Here is a 21,179-nt window from a genome sequence, read left to right as displayed (position 1 = left end):
TGTGAACAAACAATGAAAGAGAACATCACCTTTAAACGGGTCGCGTTTGGCTGCAGGGCAGCACCTGAATAGGATTGCTGACAAACCGGGTTCATCTGTCTGATTTGCAAAAACACCCACGTGACATACATTTTACCGGTATCACGTGACTTTATTTGGCAGCTTGCCCATAGTGTTTCAGGGACCCTGCTGTAGTTAAAGATGCTGCTCTTTCTGCTAATGTTACCAGTTAGACAAAGACGATAAAGAAAGGACACGATAAGGTAAGAACATGTTTGTGTTTTTAACTTTACGCTTAAAGAATAAGGATAAGACGGACTGAACAGGTTATGTTAAATCACCAGAAAAAACGACCCCGTTTTAATTCCGTTTGTTCGATTCCATTGAATGTTTTCAGTATGTTCAACGCAAAGCGGAGAGGGGATATCTGCGTTAAAATGACGCAGTGATCGTGTCATATTCTGTTGCGCTCTACGTTAGAAAAACAGGATGTCGCGTCGCGTCTCATCTATTCTACAAAATGCTTTATTCAAGTCATTCACTATGACATACACTTTCTGACCAATTTATTTATATGAGCTGTATTAATGAGCCCATCACTCCAAAATCTAACACACAGTAGCTACAGACTGCATTACAACGCGTTTTTTTTTTTTTTTGAACAGCTGATATGTTTGAGGGGATAAACTCAACGCTCAAGTGTTGTAATTCGTCGTAATGCAGTTTCAAGAAACTTATGCTTTTTTTATTTGATGTTTTATTTCTTTATTTTGTGTGTCAGCTGATGACATGTAGTAGATATGTTATTTTGTATAGAGCCCGACCTTCCTTTTCTTTGACGCGACACTGATGTGCGTCTTTTCCTAACAAAGAGGGTTGCCAAATATTAACTTGTTTTGATCGCGGGGTGCCAAGTTGTTGTTGTTGTTGTTTATAACCAGCTTTTGTTTATGTGCTGCCAAAATCAGCAATTTCTTGAGAATAGTGCGAGTTAATGAAATGTAATTATGTGTAAGTTACTACTTTAAAAAAAATACTTAAAATGAATAACAAACAACTTTAAATGGTGTGAGTTGAAAACAGGGATGGAACTTATTCGTAATATGTAATAATAATACATGAATGTCAATGAGACTGTGAGGGATAGACATACTGTACAGTTTACTGAGTGTTGATCATTCAGCTGATACAACATGGAAAATGTGTCTTTCCAAAACATTTTCCGAAAGATAGATATACAACACATACTATTCAAACAGACATGCATTATTTATACTTCCGTTTAAATATTTACCTGTGAGAGTTAATCATATTATCTTGTGCTTGTGAGTCTGTATCAAACAGATAAGCTCACATTAAGAAGAAAACATCAAGAACATCAATCAAAAGCATGACGTTCCCACAACAAGGCATCTAGACTCATTCAAGTCAAATCTAAAATGATGTCATTGAGTTTCCAAGGCAACGACAGTGGACTGCCCTTTACCACTGTAAACTGATGTGTCATGAGTGCAGATGTGTTTGTGAATTTTTCAGTTCTGGGAAACATTTTCTAGGATGGGAAACGAGCCTCAGGGAAGGAAAACTCTCTGGGGAAAATTTGGGAAAAATTGAATCAGTGCTTGTTTATCAGTTGCACGCCATATTGCATATTAATTAAGATATGCCCTCAATTTGAAAGACAAGCAAGTGTTTACAGTTGGTTTTCAAACACACTTAGTGTAATGTAATGACTGTTTTACAAGGATAAATGTTGAAGTAAGTGGTTCAAGCCAAATAATCAGAGGAATGTGCTATCAGCTCTCCACAGTAGGAGACCTGACAGAAGCGGACATGTTGTGCTTAATCATTTATAGAGGGTCAACAAACAGCAAGTCAGGACTAAACGTGTGATTTCCCTCATTTAGAAACCCATATAGACCCTGATTGAACTCATGATTAAACATGTTAAATGTTCAGCTTCTGATTGGTAATGGATTGGGAGATGGGTTAGGAAACGTTTGACTGAAGAAATATTTTCTTGTTTGCGTAATCCCAGTGATGCAATCTTCACACTAGCTTTCTTTTCGTCAATTAGCTACAGCACATTCTGCACGTATGTAATATACTTATCACACTGACCTATACTGACTTCACACCATCTCTAGATATTGGAGGCCGGATGTGACTTTTTCATTACATGTGGGCAATTAATTGCATTGATCCCCAACCTCACCCTCATGTCTTCAAAACAAGCATGACTTTCTTTCTTCAGTGGAACACAAAAGAAGTTATTTTGAAGAATGTTTCTTTGGAGAACTGTTTTGTATCCATACATGAGAGTTAGTGGAGTCCAAAACAATACTGAACCCCATTTCAGTGTTATTTTAGTTTGATTTTGTTTATACTATTATAGTATTTTAAAAAAATAAAATAAACATTTTTATTTTTTTATATTAATTAGTATTTACTTAAACTTATTTTCGTTAGTTGTCAAGGCAATATAATATATATATTTTTTATTTTATTTCACCTTTATTTCAATTACAGAACATTATTTTTAATAGTTTTAATGTTTAGTTAAAGGGTTAGTTCACCCAAAAATGAACATTTGTCATTAATTACTCACCCTCATGTCGTTCTACCCCCGTAAGACCTTCGTTCATCTTCAGAAAACAAATTAAGATATTTTGATGAAATATGAGATATATGACTCCTCAATAGACAGCAATATAACTACTACTTTCAAAGTCCAGAAAGGTACTAAAGACATTGTTAAAGTTGACGTGACTGCAGTGGTTCAACCTTAATTTTATGAAGCGATGAGAATACTTTTTGTACGCAAAAACAAAACAAAAATAACTACTTTATTCAACAATATCGTTGTTTATGTCCGGGTGTGCCTCATACGTCCTGAAAAGTGAAGCTGCGGGCTCTTTGATCGCCCCCTGGTGGCTGGATGCAGTACAGGTCATAAACCCCGCCCTCTCCATTTGAATGAATGGCACTTGAGTCAGAATAAATAAATTAATTAAACTTCCAATATGTTACCATATTCAATTGTTAATTTTTGTGATAAGTTTGGTTTTTAGCTAGCAATTTGATGCTGTAGAAATGGGGCGTGTTGTTATGATTGACAGCTTCTCTGAGGACTGTTGGAGCTTCGAGGGGAGATTGAAGATATTAAGTTTTGATTTCTGTTATTTCACACTGACAAAATGAGTTGTTCAGCAGTAAACTGTACTAACCGACCTACAGGATCTGACGGATCACTGAGCTTTTTTGGTAACGTTAAATGTGGGCTTTATGAGCTAATTAATAAATGTTATTAGTTAAGATATCATGCCTAAAAAAAAAAGGTGATCGTTATCTGGCAGTTACTAATTATTTTTATGTGAATAAGGAAAGAGGAAAAGAAAAATATAATAAATAATAGATAATAAAACAAATAGGTGATCTGATCTTGATGATGCAAAAGTCCACGACTCCGCCTCTGGGCTCCACTGACGATTCCTTCTGCACACGCCCAGGCTCCAAACTGATGTTTCATTTTGTTGGTTGATGTTTCATGTCAACACCCATTATTGTGCGTTTTACGATCCGTTCATTACAATGGAAGGAAGCGGCGTCGCGGCATCCATCTTTTTTTACAGTCTATGGTTATGTCCCAATGTGCATACTATCCATCCTAAATAGTATGTGACATTAGTCATTTTCAATACGATTTAGGGCAGATAGGGTGGATAGTATGCACACTGGGATGCAGGGTCTGTTTACGTCCAGCGCTTTCAAGTTCTACGTCAGAACGCCGACTCCGTATTGGCTGGCTCCTGCGTCAGCATCACAAGCATGCGTCGTGCTACTCACGTGATCAGCTTTGGCCAATACTGAGCCAGCATTCAGACATAAACATGGAAGCCTGCGCTGTCCTTACTACGTAAGGATAATGACAGGGAAGAGAAGAGATTGTTGAATAAAGTCGTTTTTTTTTGTTTTTGCGCACAAAAAGTATCTTCATCGCTTTATAAAATTAAGGTTGAACCACTGCAGTCACGTCAACTGATTTAACGATGTCTTTAGTACCTTTTTGGATCCTGAAAGTGGTGGTTATATTGCTGTCTATGGGCGAGTCAAAAACCTCACAGATTTCATCAAAAATATCTTAATTTGTGTTCTGAAGATGAACGAAAGTCTTACGGGTGTGGAATGACATGAGGGTGAGTAATTAATGACAGAATTTTAATTTTTGGGTGAACTAAACCTTTAACAATAACAACACTGCCCCTTTGACTTCACTGTATGGACAGAAAAACCACTGAGACATTTTTCAAAATATACTGTGTGCAGAATTATTAGGCAAGTTGATTTTCTGGTCATATTTTTCTTTCCAGGCACATTTTACCAATTCCAAACCACAGCAATCTTAATAACTACTATTAATTTTGTATTTAATCATTTATAAGTGATATATAATTGTTCATGAAGGCTGAAAGTGAAAAACGCCTTATATTCAGGTGTGCATAATTATTAGGCAAGTTTTCTTTTACAGATACAAAGCGCCCCAAATTTTTTTTTTTTTAACTCAGACTGAAAAGTCAAAAAATATTAAGTGCCCTTGAGAAGGATGCAATACTAGAAATTGCAAAGTTAAAGCATGACCAATGGACAGCAAAATACTCATTGGGTCAGCAGAGTCAGACAAACAGGTGGAAAGAAAAGACACATGTTAACTGCAAAAGAATTAAGAATGCACCACATCCACTTGTACCACTGTTTGAAGTATTTATCTTCCAGAATCTGGCAGCAAGTTTAGGAAGATCATTTTTATTCCATATCTGCAAGACAGACTTTTCAGGAGATGGACTAAAAATGAACTCCCAAAACATACTGCCAGATTCTGGAAGATAAATTCTTCAAACACAGGTACAAGAGGATGTGGTGCTGGTCCTTCAAGAGTCACTCAATCTGTCTGTCTATAAAGCCTATAAAAAACAGTATTTATGTATTTCACAACACTTATTAAGTGGGTGTCATTTTTTTAGGATTCTTTACCTAACCTAAGTCTCTGAGATCCTGACACCTTGCATTTCTGGAGGCTCTAGGTAGGTTGCAGTTTTGGAAAATGGTGGCGCTGGAAACTAAAGGGTTCCTGATGGTTTCACACTTAGTTCTTCACCTTAATTCTTCATTCTTTTGCAGTTAAAGGTGCCCTAGAATTAAAAATTGAATTTATATTGGCATAGTTAAATAACAAGAGTTCAGTACATGGAAAATACATACAGTGAGTTTCAAACTCCATTGTTTCCTCCTTCTTATATAAATCTCATTTGTTTAAAAGACCTCCGAAAAACAGGCGAATCTCAACATAACAGCGACTGTTACGTAACAGTCGGGGTGTACGCCCCCAATATTTGCATATGCCAGCCCATGATTGAGGCATTACACAAGGGCAGAACGTCTGGATGTGCACTGCTGAATAATCAGACTAGGTAAGCAAGCAAGGAAAACAGCGAAAAATGGCAGATGGTGCAATAATAACTGACATGATCCATGATAACATGATATTTTTAGTGATATTTGTGAATTGTCTTTCTAAATGTTTCGTTAGCATGTTGCTAATGCACTGTTAAATGTGGTTAAAGTTACCATCGTTTCTTACTGTATTCACGGAGACCAGAGCTGTCGCTATTTTCATTTTTAAACACTTGCAGTCTGTATAATTCATAAACACAACTTCATTCTTTATAAATCTCTCCAACAGTGTGTAGTGTTAGCCGTTAGCCACAGACCATAGCCTCAAACTCATTCAATATCAAATGTAAACACCCAAATAAATACAATACTCACATAATCCGACGCATGCATTCAGTATGCATGACGAACACTTTGTAAAGATCCATTTTGAGGGTTATATTAGCTGTGTAAACTTTGTTTATGCTGTGATAGAGTCGAGAGCTCGGGAGCGGGCGGAGAGCGCAAGCATTTAAAGGGGCCGCAACCTGAAATCGGCTCGTTTCTAATTATGCCCCAAAATAGGCAGTTAAAAAAATTAATTAAAAAAAATCTATGGGGTATTTTGAGCTGAAACTTCACAGACACATTCAGGGGACACCTTAGACTTATATAACATCTTTTTAAAAAAAGTTCTAGGGCACCTTTAACATGTGTCTTTTCTTCTCTACCTGTTTTTGTCTGACCCTGCTGACCCAATGAGTGTTTAGCTGTCCAATGGTCATGCTTTAACTTTGCAATTTCTAGTATTGCATTAGTATTGCATCCTTCTCATGGGCATTTAATAATTTGTGACTTTTCATTAATTATGCACACCTGAATATAGGGAGTTTTTCACTTTCAGCCTTCATGAATGATTATATATCACTTATAAATGATTAAATACAAACTTAATAGTAGTTATTAAGATTTATGTGGTATGGAAGTGGTAAAATGTGCTTGGAAAAAAAATATGATCAGAAAATCAACTTGCCTAATAATACTGCACACGGCATATCTTCTTTTGTGTTCCACAGAAGAAAGAAAGTCATACAGGTTTGGAATGACATTAGGGGGAGTAAATGATGACAGAGTTTCCATTATGAGGTGAAATGTAATTTTTACCCAAAGCTATTGTTCCTAATATAACTTTGGTTTTTCTGGTTTGTCTTTTCTGTCAGATTGGATAAGGCCGACGAGGGCCACTTTTGTCTCTGAGCACCAACACCTACGTCTGTGGAACAGAATGGAGAACGAGACTGAATCCAAAACACTGAACGGCCAGCCTGAGGGTCCTGTGACCCTTTCAAATCCCAAAGAGAGCATGCAGCTCAAAAAGGAAATCTCTCTCCTGAACGGCATCAGCCTCATCGTGGGGAACATGATTGGCTCTGGCATATTTGTGTCGCCAAAGGGTGTTCTCATCTACAGTGCCTCCTACGGACTGTCTCTAGTTATCTGGGCCATCGGTGGCATCTTTTCAGTGGTAGGTGCTCTCTGTTACGCCGAGTTGGGCACGACAATCACTAAATCTGGCGCCAGCTACGCCTACATCCTGGAGTCATTTGGAGGCTTCATAGCGTTCATACGTCTGTGGACATCGCTGCTCATCATCGAACCCACGAGTCAGGCTGTTATCGCCATCACCTTTGCCAACTACTTGGTTCAGCCGCTCTTCCCCACCTGCGAGCCACCATATTCTGCTTCTCGACTTATTGCTGCAGCCTGTATCTGTGAGTAACATGTACATACTGTTTCTATGCACCCTTGTTTTTCACATTCTTTAACTTTCTTATTGTCTTTCTTACTCTACTGTTATCTCTTCCTCTCTCTGTTTTCTCACCCTGAGATCTGATTAGCTGCTGAGACCCATTGAGGTATAACTTTTAAAAATGTCAAGGGGCAGTTAATGAATAACTTGTTTTTGAGTTCATGGAGCCTGTTCTTCAGGTTCTGTGGTGCCTCTCCTCTTATACCCGTTTCACTTGGATACCTTCAGCAGCTTCATTAGGCATGCCACTCTAAATGAATGAAACATTAATGTTGCCATGAATACCACCAAACTTTTACTAATCCCCACTAATCCATTCAAGCTATAATAATGGTTTGTTAATTGCTGTCCTATTAGTTTTCTTTAGGGAGTTACCATTGCTGTCATTCAGTGTGCATTCAATTTGTTTTCAGAGTGATTATGTCAACATATACTGTATTTATTCTTATGCTAAAATGCTTATTATTTATGATATTTCAGGCCTGCTGACCTTTATAAATTCGGCTTATGTCAAGTGGGGTACCAGGGTGCAGGATGTCTTCACTTACGCCAAAGTGCTGGCCCTCATTGTCATTATTATCACAGGGATAGTGAAACTGTGCCAAGGTAAAAAAAAAAAATTTACTTGACTCTACACAATCAGCCATCTTAAAAGATATTTTTGCAAATATTTTACTTGTTCGTGTCTGAACCAGATGTTGCTCTCTTGTGAGTTTTGAATCCGCTTAAAGGGATAGTTCACCAAATTCTTTCATCTTTTTTTTTTTTTTTTTTACCCTCATGTCCCACAAACCTGTATGACATTCTTTCTTTTGCAGAACAAACAGGAAGATATTTTGAAAAATGTTTTTTTTTCATTCATACAATGGAACTGTTTGGTTACCAGCATTCTTCAAAATACTATCTTATGTGTTCCACAGAAGAAAGAAAGGCATAAAGGGTTGGACAATGGAATAAATGATGACAAATGTATGTAAATGAGTAAATGATGACAGAATTTTCATTTTTGGGTGAACTATCTCTTTAAAACTAAGCTCAGAATCGATTAGAGAAAGAAAATATCAGGATCGTTCCAGATTCATTGTATCAAGAATCGATGTATTGTCCCAGCCCTATTAGATATATAAATTCTTATAAAACCGTTAATTCCTGTCCTTGATTCTGATTGGTCAATGGCTGTGTTTTATTCGCAATAAAACAGCTGAACGCTTCACCCAACAGTTCTGTGTATCACTACACAACACCCTTAGCAACCGCTCTTAGCAACGTAAACTGTATGTTCTCAAATGATATTGTTCATTGAAGCTTACTGTATTATGTAGAAGAGTATTGTGAGAAAGAGATTGAGTGAGCGAGTTTATTACCTGCATTAAGATTTAGTATTTTCCTACAGGTCAGTCCTATTTTCATAATAAAAAAATCTGTTTAAATGTCCGATGTATTATCCTGTCCTTTTAACAGTTACGGGGTTTTCCCATGACTGACAGTGCTAGTCAAAGCATTTGCGTCTTGTTCCGTGTTCACAACAATTCAGTCTTTTCAATGTAAAAGTCTTCGCTACTGACTGACACACTCATAAAGACAGTCTTTGTGTTTTGTATCGTGAATAAGTCACGGCTGAAGGGGTTCCAGGCACTCCGCTTCGTGCCTAACAACGCCCTTCAGCCGTGATTATTCATGATACAGCACAGCCTCTCGTATCTTATTGCTTACATATAACACAAAAGAGCAAAACCGCAATACAACATTCACATACATGTTGATCTTGAAGAGCCGCTAAACGTTTTAGTATTTTTCTCACACAGGTTTCACAATGAACTTCGAGGATTCTTTCCAAGGCTCGTCTCGTGACCCAGGAGATATCGCTTTGGCATTGTACTCGGCTCTTTTCTCATACTCAGGCTGGGACACTCTTAATTTTGTCACAGAAGAGATTAAGAACCCTGAAAGGTACTTTTTTGAGACAAATTTGCCCCTTAGTTGAAGATACGGCATGTAAAAATAGGCACTGATAAGATAGCTAACATCGTTCATGGCTGTCTCAGGAACCTTCCTCTCTCCATTGCAATCTCCATGCCCATCGTTACGATCATCTACATCCTCACAAACGTGGCCTACTACGCTGTGCTCGACATGAGTGCCATCCTCGCCAGTGATGCTGTCGCTGTGGTGAGTTCATAGACCTCTATCTTGTCATAATGTTTGTAGAGTCTGTAATCTAACAGCTAATATTTCCTAATTGTCCCACAGACATTTGCAGACCACACCCTGGGAGTGATGAGTTGGTCCATCCCCATTGCGGTTGCTTTATCTTGTTATGGAGGTCTTAATGCTTCCATCATTGCTGCATCTAGGTCAGTCTAAAGCTTGATTTCTACATACCATCATGAAGAATATAACTTAAGTCCTTTTTATTTTCATAGTCTAAAGAGTGTGTTGTGGACCTGTACAATTGCACTGGCTTTATGGTTTTATTATTCCACTTGAACCTGCTTTGTTCTTCAAGTTTATTCTTAATGACTGGTGTTAACCTCCAGGAGGAGGAACAAAGCTTAGTTCAGCTCCTGTGGTTTTTATAGGGAGCTACTCTATTGCTCACACCATCTGGAGCTGCTTTCTGGTAATGACTGTGTGGGGTGCCTACCACTATTCCATGAGTAAGATAATGGGATCTGAGGAGTGTTGAGACATTTTGGGAGTGTTAAGTAAATATATGCAGTGCTGATGGGAATTCAGATGCTTTGAGAACCCATTTTGCTGTTAATCGTTATAGCACTTGTTTGTTCGTGTTTCATTTATGATATGTTAGCATGAAATCTTCAAATACAGTTGATTTTGCTTTTAGGTCAACAATGTGCAAGCATATGAGTATGAAGCTAATTTTCATACAATCTTAATGCTTTGTTTCTTTTGTCTGATGTTTTTTTTTGTGCAATTATGCATTTGGTTTGCATAGTTGGCTTGATATCTCAGCACTTTGATTAATTTTAGTATCACTGTTAGATTCTATTATGGATTTTATTTTTGTGTATGTATTTTAGTGGTGTTTTTTAATTTTTAGTCTATATAGTTGTTCTTTTTTCTTTTAGTTTATTTTAGTACATCATGTTAATCTAAATTAAAATGGCAAATGTTGCTGTGGCAAAAACATTCCGTTCACATTTATTTTAAAGGATTAGTTGACTTCAGAATTCAAATTTCCTGATAATTTACTCACCCCCAAGTCATCCAAAATGTTAATTTATTTTTGACTGAAGAAAGGAAGACATAAAGTTTTTGAGGAAAACATTCCAGGATTTTTCTCCATATAGTGGACTTCAACAGCTACTAACAAGTTGAAGGTCCAAATTGCAGTTTCAATGCAGCTTCAAAGGACTCTACACGATCCCAGCCGAGGAATAAGGGTCTTGTACAGCAAGAAAATGTTTTCTAAAAACATTAAAAATTATATACTTTTTAACCACAAATGCTCATCTTGCACTGCTCTGCGATGCGCCACACATTATGTAATCACGTTGGAAAGGTCACGCGTGACGTAGACTGAAGTACTGAGCAAGTGTTTACAAAGTGAACGTGCAAAGACTAAGTCAAACGGCCTTACAAAAAAAAGGTAAAACATCGATGTTGGATGATTTTGAAGTTGGAGGAGAAAATGAGATGGAGTTTTTCACCCTACCGCGGTACACTGGGTACATCACAGCCTACATGGTGACCTTTCCAACATGATTACGTGGTGCGTGGCGCATAGCAGTGCAAGACGAGCATTTGTGCTTAGAAGTGTATAATTTGTACTTTTTTTTTTTTTTTTTTTTTTTTTTTTTTAAGAAAATGACCGATCGTTTCACTATATAAGTCCCTTATTCCTCAGCTGGGATCGTGTAGAGCCTTTTGAAGATGCTTTGAAACTGCAATTTGGACCTTCAACCCATTGTACCACACTGAAGTCCATTATATTGAGAAAAATCCTAGAATGTTTTCCTCAAAAACCATTATTTCTTTTCAACTGCAGAAAGAAAGACATAAACATCTTGGATGACATTAGAGATGAGTAAATTATCAGGACATTTTAATTCTGAAGTGAATTAATCCTTTAAGTAACGAAAATGTTTTTTGTGGTTTTAGTTTAAAGGTGCCCAAGAATGCTTTTTCACAAGATGTAATATAAGTCTAAGGTGTCTCCTGAATGTGTCTGTGAAGTTTCAGCTCAAAATACCCCATAGATTTTTTTAAATTAATTTTTTTAACTGCCTATTTTGGGGCATAATTAACAATGCACTGATTTACACTCGGCGCCGCCCCCTTAAATCGCGTGCTCCCTGCCACACGAGCTGTCGACTATATTACAGCGCATTTACAAAGTTCACACAGCTAATATAACCCTCAAATGGATCTTTACAAGATGTTCGTCATGCATGCTGTATGCATGCTTCGAATTATGTGAGTAAAGTATTTATTTTGATGTTTACGTTTTATTCTGAGTGAATTTGAGGCTGTCCTCCTTGGCTAACGGCTAATGCTACACTGTTGGAGAGATTTATAAAGAATGAAGTTGTGTTTATGCATTATACAGACTGCAAGTGTTTAAAAAATGAAAATAGCGACGGCTCTTGTCTCTGTGAATACAGTAAGAAACGATGGTAACTTTAACCACATTTAACAGTACATTAGCAACATGCTAACGAAACATTTAGAAAGACAATTTACAAATATCAGTAAAAATATCATGCTATCATGGATTATGTCAGTTATTATCGCTCCATCTGCCATTTTTCGCTGTTGTTCTTGCTTACCTAGTCTGATGATTCGGCTGTGTGCAGCTCCAGACGTTAATACTGGCTTGTGTAATCCCTTGAACATGGGCTGGCATTATGCAAATATTGGGGCGTACACCCCGACTGTTACGTAACAGTCGGTGTTATGTTGAGATTCGCCTGTTCTTCGGAGGTCGTTTAAAAAAATGAGATTTATATAAGAAGTAGGAAACAATGGGGTTTGAGACTCACTGTATGTCTTTTCCATGTACTGAACTCTTGTTATTTAACTATGCCAAGGTAAATTCAATTTTTGAATCTAGGGCACCTTTAAGTTAACTATAATAACCCTTCTTAGGTGCTTTTGAGATAAATTTCAGTAAACAGTGAGTCTTTTGCTGCTGCAGGTTGTTCTTTGTGGGAGCTCGAGAAGGTCATCTTCCAGATGCTTTGTCCATGATTCATGTGCAGAGATTCACACCAGTTCCTGCACTGCTATTTAATGCAAGTACATTTCAGTTACACTTTTTAACGCCTAATGCATCTTAACATTCTCTTTTTATCCGAGTGACTTTTTCTGAAGTATTAAAAATTATATATTTTATATATACGTTTTTAAACTTTCGATTATAAACTACATTTAGTTCTTCATCAATTATAAGTGCAACTGTAGAATCTCACAGTCTGGGATATTTTATGTTTTCTGTCTCCATCTAGTGGACCAAGTAACTAAGGATGTGCTTTGTGTCTGCAGTGTGCCATGGCTCTGATCTACCTTACAGTGGAGGATGTTTTCCAGCTGATTAACTATTACAGCTTCAGTTACTGGTTTTTCGTTGGCCTTTCCATTGCCGGGCAGATCTACCTTCGCTGGAAGGAGCCAGACAGGCCCCGACCACTGAAGGTGAGGCAGTAGAGACTGTACAGATGGAATAAAAAATGTTTACTACTTTGTAACGTAACAATGACGTGAAGAAGAGTGTGATCTGTCACTGTGCACACAAAAACCTGTTACAAACGGCTATAGCTTCTATTATATACACTATATATTCAAACTTTTGGGGTTAGTTTGTTTAGCATTAAAGGGATAGTTCACCCAAAAATGAATATTCTGTCATCATTTACTCACCCTCAAGTTGTTCCAAACCTGTATGAATGTCTTTCTTCTGCTGAACACAAAAGAAGATATTTTGAGTGATATGGGTAACCAAACAGTTGATGGACCCCACTACGGAGCCCCTAAAGGGACCTTTGCAAAAATAAAAAAATGACGGAGTTTCGCGTGCGCACGAGATACTTTCGCGTGCTCACGAGATACTTTCGCGTGCTCACGAGATACTTTCGCGTGCGCACGAGAAACTTTCGCGTTCGCACGAGATACTTTCGCGTGCTCACGAGATACTTTCGCGTGCGCACGAGAAATGTATTGTGTGCGCACGAGATACTTTCGCGTGCGCACGAGAAACTTATGTCGTGCGCACGCGTTACAATTTCCGGTTTGTGTATACTATAACCTACTTCATTTGTGCGTCACTGCCTATGAAGAATGCCAGAGTATGGATGCACATAAACTAATAAAGATCATGAAAATTAAAGAGAAAATGAGAGTGGATGCACATGAACTAATACAGCTGTATTTGCTCAAAATCTGGCTTTCTTAGACCAGATCGTCTAGGATGAATCCAGCTAATTATTCGTTTTAATTTAACACGTGCCTTCCTTATATCTAAAGTGCTTTATGTCAATGGCTCTGCTCGCAATAAGCGCTGTTAGAATTTAATGGAGAAAATAAGCATGTCTCTGCCACCTGTAAGGATGCGTTAAATCCGACAAAGTCAGTGGCGGCTGGTGCAAAAAATTTTTGGTGGGGCGCAAACATTTTTTGTTTTAGAAATGCAGGAATGAATAGGCTAATTGTTAAATAATCATTTAACAAGTGATATAATAATGTATCATTACCGCTTATCTAAAACATGGAAAATTCATTATTTAAAGCATGCCATAGGGCTGGGATCTAAAAAAAAAATTCTGTATTTAATTTAAAAAAAAAAATTACATCCTGCCCAATATTGTCCTAGAAACAATGTTCATATTGAAGGCTATAAAAACAAACATGAATGTAACTGTGTAGTACATGCTATATTATGTGCAAAAAAGGGATCAAATCACATTAGGCCTAGGCTATATTCTAAAATTGTAACTTTACAATCTAAAAACAAAATGTTTTTTAAAGCAGAAGTTAAATACACTAAACAGTCTATTTAAATACCCTACAACAGTCACTTTACACAGTTACTGCTATCGTACAAATACACTTAGTTGTATTTTCAAAATTCTACATATGGCATAATTATGTTCGCCAACAAAAACGAATTTTCAACTACAAATATTTTTAGCAAAATGTGTTTTACTCATATTGAACTCCGTCTGTTTGGCGCGCATGCGCGCAGCGGCGCTCGTCCACGAAAGGTTGTGCTTGCTGAAGGCTCGTCCACGACTGACTGCAAAATGGAAATATTTTCTCGACTTTCTAACATTTGCAGATGGAGAATATATCTGTGAAGTGTAAATAATGCACTGAGGAAATTACTGGATGTCACTTCAGCATAAAAAAAAAATATTAATAGAAGTATGTTTGTGTCCACCAATCGCAGCACAAGTTAAGGTTACGTATGATGACGAAAGCACGTTAGTGCGAGCCCTCCCGGAACCCAAAGAGAATGCATTGAATCGCGCCACTACTGGCCAAGCCCTCATTTGAGCAGTTTGGGGGCGACAAAAAAATCGCCCATTGCAGATAAGAATTGAGGACGCTGATTGGCTAAATTTTATGTCACATCTTGAATATATTTATATATTGAATAGGTATTTGACTAAATTCTACAAAGACCCGCCTCCTTTGGGCGATTTCTCGATTGCCCCTCAGCTGAAATTGAGTGGTGCACACAGAGAGGACATATGGTGATTGTGAAAAAAAATATTTTCCACAGATGATTTTCTAATATATTACATCATACAAATATACATTTAAATAATTTATATGATTATTATTTTGCGTGTGTGGTTCAGGGAGGGCGGCGCCCTAGCGCCCTCTATTGGCCAGCCGCCACTGGACAAAGTGGTTTAATAAAGGGCCCTTTGATCTTGTGAAATATGAAATTTTAGTACGCCTACATTTTACAGTTCCAGTACTTTTACATGGGAAAATATAAATATGGCCTACTGCCCTAACGAAATACAAAGTTTCATCATTTTTACTGTACCAATGTTTTTTCATGAACCATTAAACGTGGCATTATGACAGTGCACACTGAGCCCATTTCCCAGCGCGATTCTTGGATGCCACAAATGGACATAAGTCCTTGAAAAATGACGCACTTCCCTATCGAAAGCCACATTTTGAGCACTTTTTACTGTATCAGCCTTATTTATTTATTTTTTTAACTTGGCAAAAAGAACAATGCACACAACTATTCATATCATGGCCGTCACAGAGAATGCTTTAAAGCAGACAGACTTAAGGCCGTGATATAAACTGCCCTACGAAAGCCACATTTCAGCAAATAGATCGTTATTAATTTATGCACATCCATACTCGCATTTTCTGCATAATTTGAGCAAATATATCTTTATTAATTCATACTCTCATTTTCTTTATAATTTTGAGCAAATAGATCTTTATTAATTCATCCATACTCGCATTCTTTATAATTTTGAGCAAATAGATCTTTATTAGTGTATGCATATCCATACTCGCATTTTCTGCATATTTTTGAGCAAATAGATCGTTAATAATTCATGCGCGTCCATACCATCTTCTTCTTTATAATTTTGAGCAAATAGATCTTTATTAATTCATCCATACTCGCATTTTCTTTATAATTTTGAGCAAATAGATCTTTATTAGTTTATGCATATCCATACTCGCATTTTCTGCATATTTTTGAGCAAATAGATCGTTAATAATTCATGCGCGTCCATACCATCTTCTTCTTTATAATTTTGAGCAAATAGATCTTTATTTAGCCTATTCATGCATACTCGCATTTTTTGCATAATTTTGAGCAAATAGATCGTTATTAATTTATGCACATCCATAGTCGCATTTTCTTCATAATTTTGAGCAAATAGATCATTATTAATTCATTCATAGGCTACTCGCATGTTCAATTTTGAGCAAATATATTTTTATTAATGTATGCATATCCATTCTAGCATTTTCTGCATAATTTTGAGCAAATAGATCTTTAATAATTCATACGCATCCATACTATCTTCTTCTTTATAATTTTGAGCAAATAGATAATTATTAAAGAAGAAAATAGTATGGACACGCATTAATTATTAAAGATCCATCAAAAATATGCAGAAAATGCGAGTATGGATGTGCATAAATTAATAACGATCTATTTGCTGAAATGTGGCTTTCGTAGGGCAGTTTATATCACGGCCTTAAGTCTGTCTGCTTTAAAGCATTCTCTGTGACGGCCGGGATATGAATAGTTGTGTGCATTGTTCTTTTTGCCAAGTTAAAAAAATAAATAAATAAGGCTGATACAGTAAAAAGTGCTCAAAATGTGGCTTTCGTTAGGGAAGTGCGTAATTTTTCAAGGACTTATGTCCATTTGTGGCATCCAAGAATCGCGCTGGGAAATGGGCTCAGTGTGCACTGTCATAATGCCACGTTTAATGGTTCATGAAAAAAACATTGGTACAGTAAAAATGATGAACCTTTATATTTCGTTAGGGCAGTAGGCCATATTTATATTTTCCCATGTAAAAGTACTGGAACTGTAAAATGTAGGCGTACTAAAATTTCATATTTCACAAGATCAAACGGCCCTTTATTAAACCACTTTGTCGGATTTAACGCATCCTTACAGGTGGCAGAGACATGCTTATTTTCTCCATTCAATTCAAACAGCGCTTATTGCGAGCAGAGCCATTGACATAAAGCACTTTAGATATAAGGAAGGCACGTGTTTAATTAAAACGAATAATTAGCTGGATTCATCCTAGACGATCTGGTCTAAGAAAGCCAGATTTTGAGCAAATACAGCTGTATTAGTTCATGTGCATCCACTCTTATTTTCTCTTTAATTTTCATGATCTTTATTAGTTTATGTGCATCCATACTCTGACATTCTTCATAGGCAGTGACGCACAAATGAAGTAGGTTATAGTATACACAAATTGTAACGCGTGCGCACACATAAGTTTCTCGTGCGCACGCAATACATTTCTCGTGCGCACGCGAAAGTTTCTCGTGCGCACGCGAAAGTATCTCGTGAGCACGCGAAACTCCGTCATTTATTTTTATTTTTGCAAAGGTCCCTTTAGGGGCTCCGTACCCCACTGACTTCCATAGTATGAAAAAAAAAAAAAAAAAAGAAAAAAAAACGTACTATGGAAGTCAATGGGGTCCCACCAAATGTAGTCACATGGACTATTTTAAACTACCTTTCTGGGCCTCGAAAGTGGTAATTGTGTTGCTTTCTATGGGAGATCAGAAAGCTCTCAAGTTTCATCAAAAATATCTTAATTTGTGTTCTGAAGATGAACGAAGGTCTTACGGTTTTGGAACGACATGAAGGTGAGTAATTAATGACAGGATTTTTCATTTTTGGGTGAACTAACCCCTTAAGACAAGCTTTTCTCTTTCCCTTTCTAGATAGTTTCCACCTTAAAATCAGGTGCAATTTGAAATGTGAATTTAAAATGTTGTTTTCCTCTCTTCTTTTTCATGTCCGTGTGCGATCAGTTGAGTCTGCTGTATCCCATTATCTTCTGCATGTGTGTTGTGTTCCTGGTGGCTGTGCCACTTTATTCTGACACACTCAACTCACTCATTGGAATTGCTATTGCCCTCTCTGGAGTTCCTGTTTACTTTTTGGGTATCTATCTTCCAGAGTCTAAACGCCCACCCATCATCACTAAACTACTAAGTAAGTACCACAGCCTTCAGCACTAAAACTTTCATCATCAGGAGGGCTTAACCCTCAGCGAGAATCTGTAGCAAGAGACCATTGCAAGAGTGGTGCATCTTTAAGTCGACACCACTGTTTGTCAAAACGTAGTCAAAAGTAGCCTACCAGTACCTTAAATTGGTACTAAGTCAATACAAACATTTTTAAATGATAAAATAATATACCAGTCTTTCTGCAGCACAGTTCAAATTGATACACATGTAGGCTACTGTTTGACTAACAGAAAATTGTCATCATATAATTATTGTTATTATTAACAAGTATCACTCGACTAGCTAAAAAACAAAAATATTGACTGGATTAGATTTTTATTTGCCTTGCCAAAACATTTACTGGCCATCCCCGAATAAATAGGCTAAATACAGTTATTGCTTTTGTTGTTTTTGACCTATGAAACCTTTTCAATATTTAAGATGCCAACATTTTAGATACCAGTGAATTTTAATAATTCTTTAGTTTAATAGTTTAAAGGGATAGTTCACCCAAAAATGAAAATTTGATGTTTATCTGCTTACCCCCAGGGCATCCAAGATGTAGGTGACTTTGTTTCTTCAGTAGAACACAAATGATGATTTTTAACTGCAACCGCTGCCGTCTGTCAGTCAAATAATAGGAGTGAATGGGAACTTCTACTATAAGAGCAAATAAAACTTGCTTAGACAAGTCCAAATTAAACCCTGCGGCTCGTTAATTAAACCCTGAATTAACCCAAATTAAACCCTGATCGAGTGATGTCTGACACTCATTGAAGTATATGCGCGAGACATCACTGCCGTTTTCAGAGCGCGATCAGACCTCACTAAACGAGTGCTGAACGCAGTTGGACATAGTGGTGTATTAGAGGTAAAAAATTTTATAAATACTGTTCGGTTTCTGGCACAAACCGATCCTTTCGTGCCGCAGGGTTTAATTTGGATTTGTCTAAGCAAGTTTTATTTACTCTTATAGTAGGAGTTCCCATTCACTCCTATTATTTGACTGACAAACGGCAACGGTTGCAGTTAAAAATCATCATTTTTGTTCTACTGAAGAAACAAAGTCACCTACATCTTGGATGCCCTGGGGGTAAGCAGATAAACATCAAACTTTCAGTTTTGGGTGAACTATCCCTTTAATAATTCTTGATTCCAATTTACGATCACCGCAAAAACTAATACTAGCCTAACTAATATAAAGTTCATACATTAAAGACAAGTTGCCTTAGAACAGGGGTGTCCAAACTTGGCCCTGTCCTGTAGAGTTTAGCTCCAACTTGCCTCAACACACTTGCCTGGAAGTTTCTATTATGCCTACTAGTAAGACCTTGATTAGCTGGTTCAGGTGTGTTTAATTGGGGTTGGAGCTAAATTTTGCAGGACAGTGGCCCTCCAGGAGCAGGTTTGGACACCCCTGCCTTAGAACATTAAAATATGTGGGTCAAATTGACCGAAAAAACATCATAAACTAACAGAAATTATGTGTATATATCAGACCACATCAGCGTGTTGAAAAAGTCATAAAATGTCACCTAATTTTTACCATTTGTGGCTGACAAAATATTTTTCAGTATTGAAATAAGTGGGGAAAAAGCTCCTTTTTACCTTCACCAGGGTAGTTAAATACCAACATAACAAAATATAACAAAAAATCTTATTTTTTGGGTCTGTACAGTTGTCTTAGAACATTAAAATATGTGGGTCAAATTGACCCACAAACATCACAAACGTAACAGAAATTATGTGTGTATATGTTAGAACACATCAGCATGTTGAAAAAGTCATAAAATGTCAAGAAAAAAAAAAGGTTAACCGGTATTTCCGACAACTCGGAAATCAAAATGGGTCAAACTGACCTGGAACATAACACGAGGGTTGAAGAATATGAGGGCGTATAAATTAAAAAATAATAATGTCCACGGATAAATAATTTATAATAAATATATTGTTGATTTGTCGATTTTGATTTCATTGGGACTTTTAACATGTTGTCTCCCTTATACAGATGCCATCACCCGTTTCACCCAGTTCACCTGCTTTTGTGTGCTCACCGAGATGGACACTGTTGATTAGAACACTTGCACCCCTCTGACCCACAAACCCACTGGTTCAGGAAGAGGAAACCAGTATCTGGAGATACAGGAAAAAGATCTTCCACACTTTTAAAGACACAGATGCACTCCTAATGTCACTGCGTTGGATTCTTCTTTTTCTTATATTATAAGGTGTCTGTTAAGGTCACGGTGCACTGCGGTATTAGAAATACGACCTTCTGAACTTTATGGCATGAAAATGGAGATTTCGGTTCATAATGGTATCAGCGGGCCTACGATGGAAGCACCATTTGTACTCCTCTCAGTGAAATGAGAACATGAACAGGATACAGTGGTTTGCATGTGCCATTATGAACATGGCCAAGAATTAGATTCATGTAACATTTTTCTCTATTTTTTAACTAACATGCTTTTATTTTAGAATCTAGATTTTACAATTTGTCAATTAATTTATACACCTTTTTTATGGGTTTGATTTTATTCTCATCTTCCTCATCGTGATTTACTCTCACACATATGTGTCGGTTCTTTTATAGTATTTGGAGTGTTTTCGGTGTTGGCCAGAGGTCAGTCCTGTATAATTGCCCACATGCCTTAACTGGCTTTTAGGGGGAAGGTGATTGTACACAGTCAAATCAGCTGCTATACATGTAATGAAACATCACATGTTCACTTGTGGAAGAAGCTAGGTAAGAATAAAGATGAAGAGTACATCAGATGTGCTGGTAACATTTGTCACTCTAGAAAAGTTCTTTAAATGCATCTTTTCTAAGTATGGATCTTTATTATCAAATTCTGTTAATTTCAAATGATATTCCAGATTTAAACTAAAAAAAAATGTTTCAATGAATTCATATTCTCCATTTACAATACTAAGTGTCATGGAGAAATAATTCAGTTTCCGTAAAATCAACTTTAAATGTCCATCAGCCCAACAAGCAATAAAGGTTTTTTTTGTTTTTTTTTTTACTGGTGAAAATCCCAGTTCTCAGGATGCAAGTCCAGAAGTGATTTAAACAGGTCATTCTGATATGTTTATCTTGTAGCATGAAACACTGAACAGCTTTCACCCTATATTTGTTATTTGCCTTTATGCACATGTTTCTATTAATTTATTGCAAAGAATATCAATAAAACTTTTTTTTCTACCAGACAACCTGTTTGAATAAATT

The 21,179-nt window shown here is 36.9% G+C and overlaps 1 protein-coding gene across 1 annotated transcript; it reads left to right on the top strand.

Moving 5' to 3' along the window:
- The first annotated feature begins 112 nt into the window (after positions 1-112).
- slc7a6 (solute carrier family 7 member 6) lies at positions 113-21,160 on the top strand. The gene is made up of 10 exons (XM_048184212.1): positions 113-263; positions 6,651-7,202; positions 7,721-7,846; positions 9,046-9,190; positions 9,286-9,409; positions 9,491-9,594; positions 12,399-12,495; positions 12,746-12,895; positions 17,753-17,936; positions 19,959-21,160. Exons 2-10 carry the CDS (start codon positions 6,716-6,718, stop codon positions 20,024-20,026), a joined length of 1,485 nt encoding a protein of 494 aa, XP_048040169.1. The 5' UTR covers positions 113-263; positions 6,651-6,715; the 3' UTR covers positions 20,027-21,160.
- Positions 21,161-21,179: the final 19 nt, after the last annotated feature.

This window comes from Megalobrama amblycephala, linkage group LG3 (assembly GCF_018812025.1).
Source record: "Megalobrama amblycephala isolate DHTTF-2021 linkage group LG3, ASM1881202v1, whole genome shotgun sequence".
In the NCBI taxonomy this organism is placed as follows: Eukaryota; Metazoa; Chordata; class Actinopteri; order Cypriniformes; family Xenocyprididae; genus Megalobrama; species Megalobrama amblycephala.
This window is presented reverse-complemented; position numbering and strand designations above follow the sequence as displayed.

What these genes read in the sequence shown, in the direction of transcription:
- slc7a6 (XM_048184212.1), top strand. Translation starts at nt 6,716, where the DNA reads ATGGAGAACGAGACTGAATCCAAAACACTGAACGGCCAGCCTGAGGGT. An exon ending in TATTGCTGCAGCCTGTATCT is followed by an intron (nt 7,203 to 7,720) that starts GTGAGTAACATG and finishes ATGATATTTCAG; the next exon opens with GCCTGCTGACCTTTATAAAT. An exon ending in TTCCTGCACTGCTATTTAAT is followed by an intron (nt 12,496 to 12,745) that starts GCAAGTACATTT and finishes TTGTGTCTGCAG; the next exon opens with TGTGCCATGGCTCTGATCTA.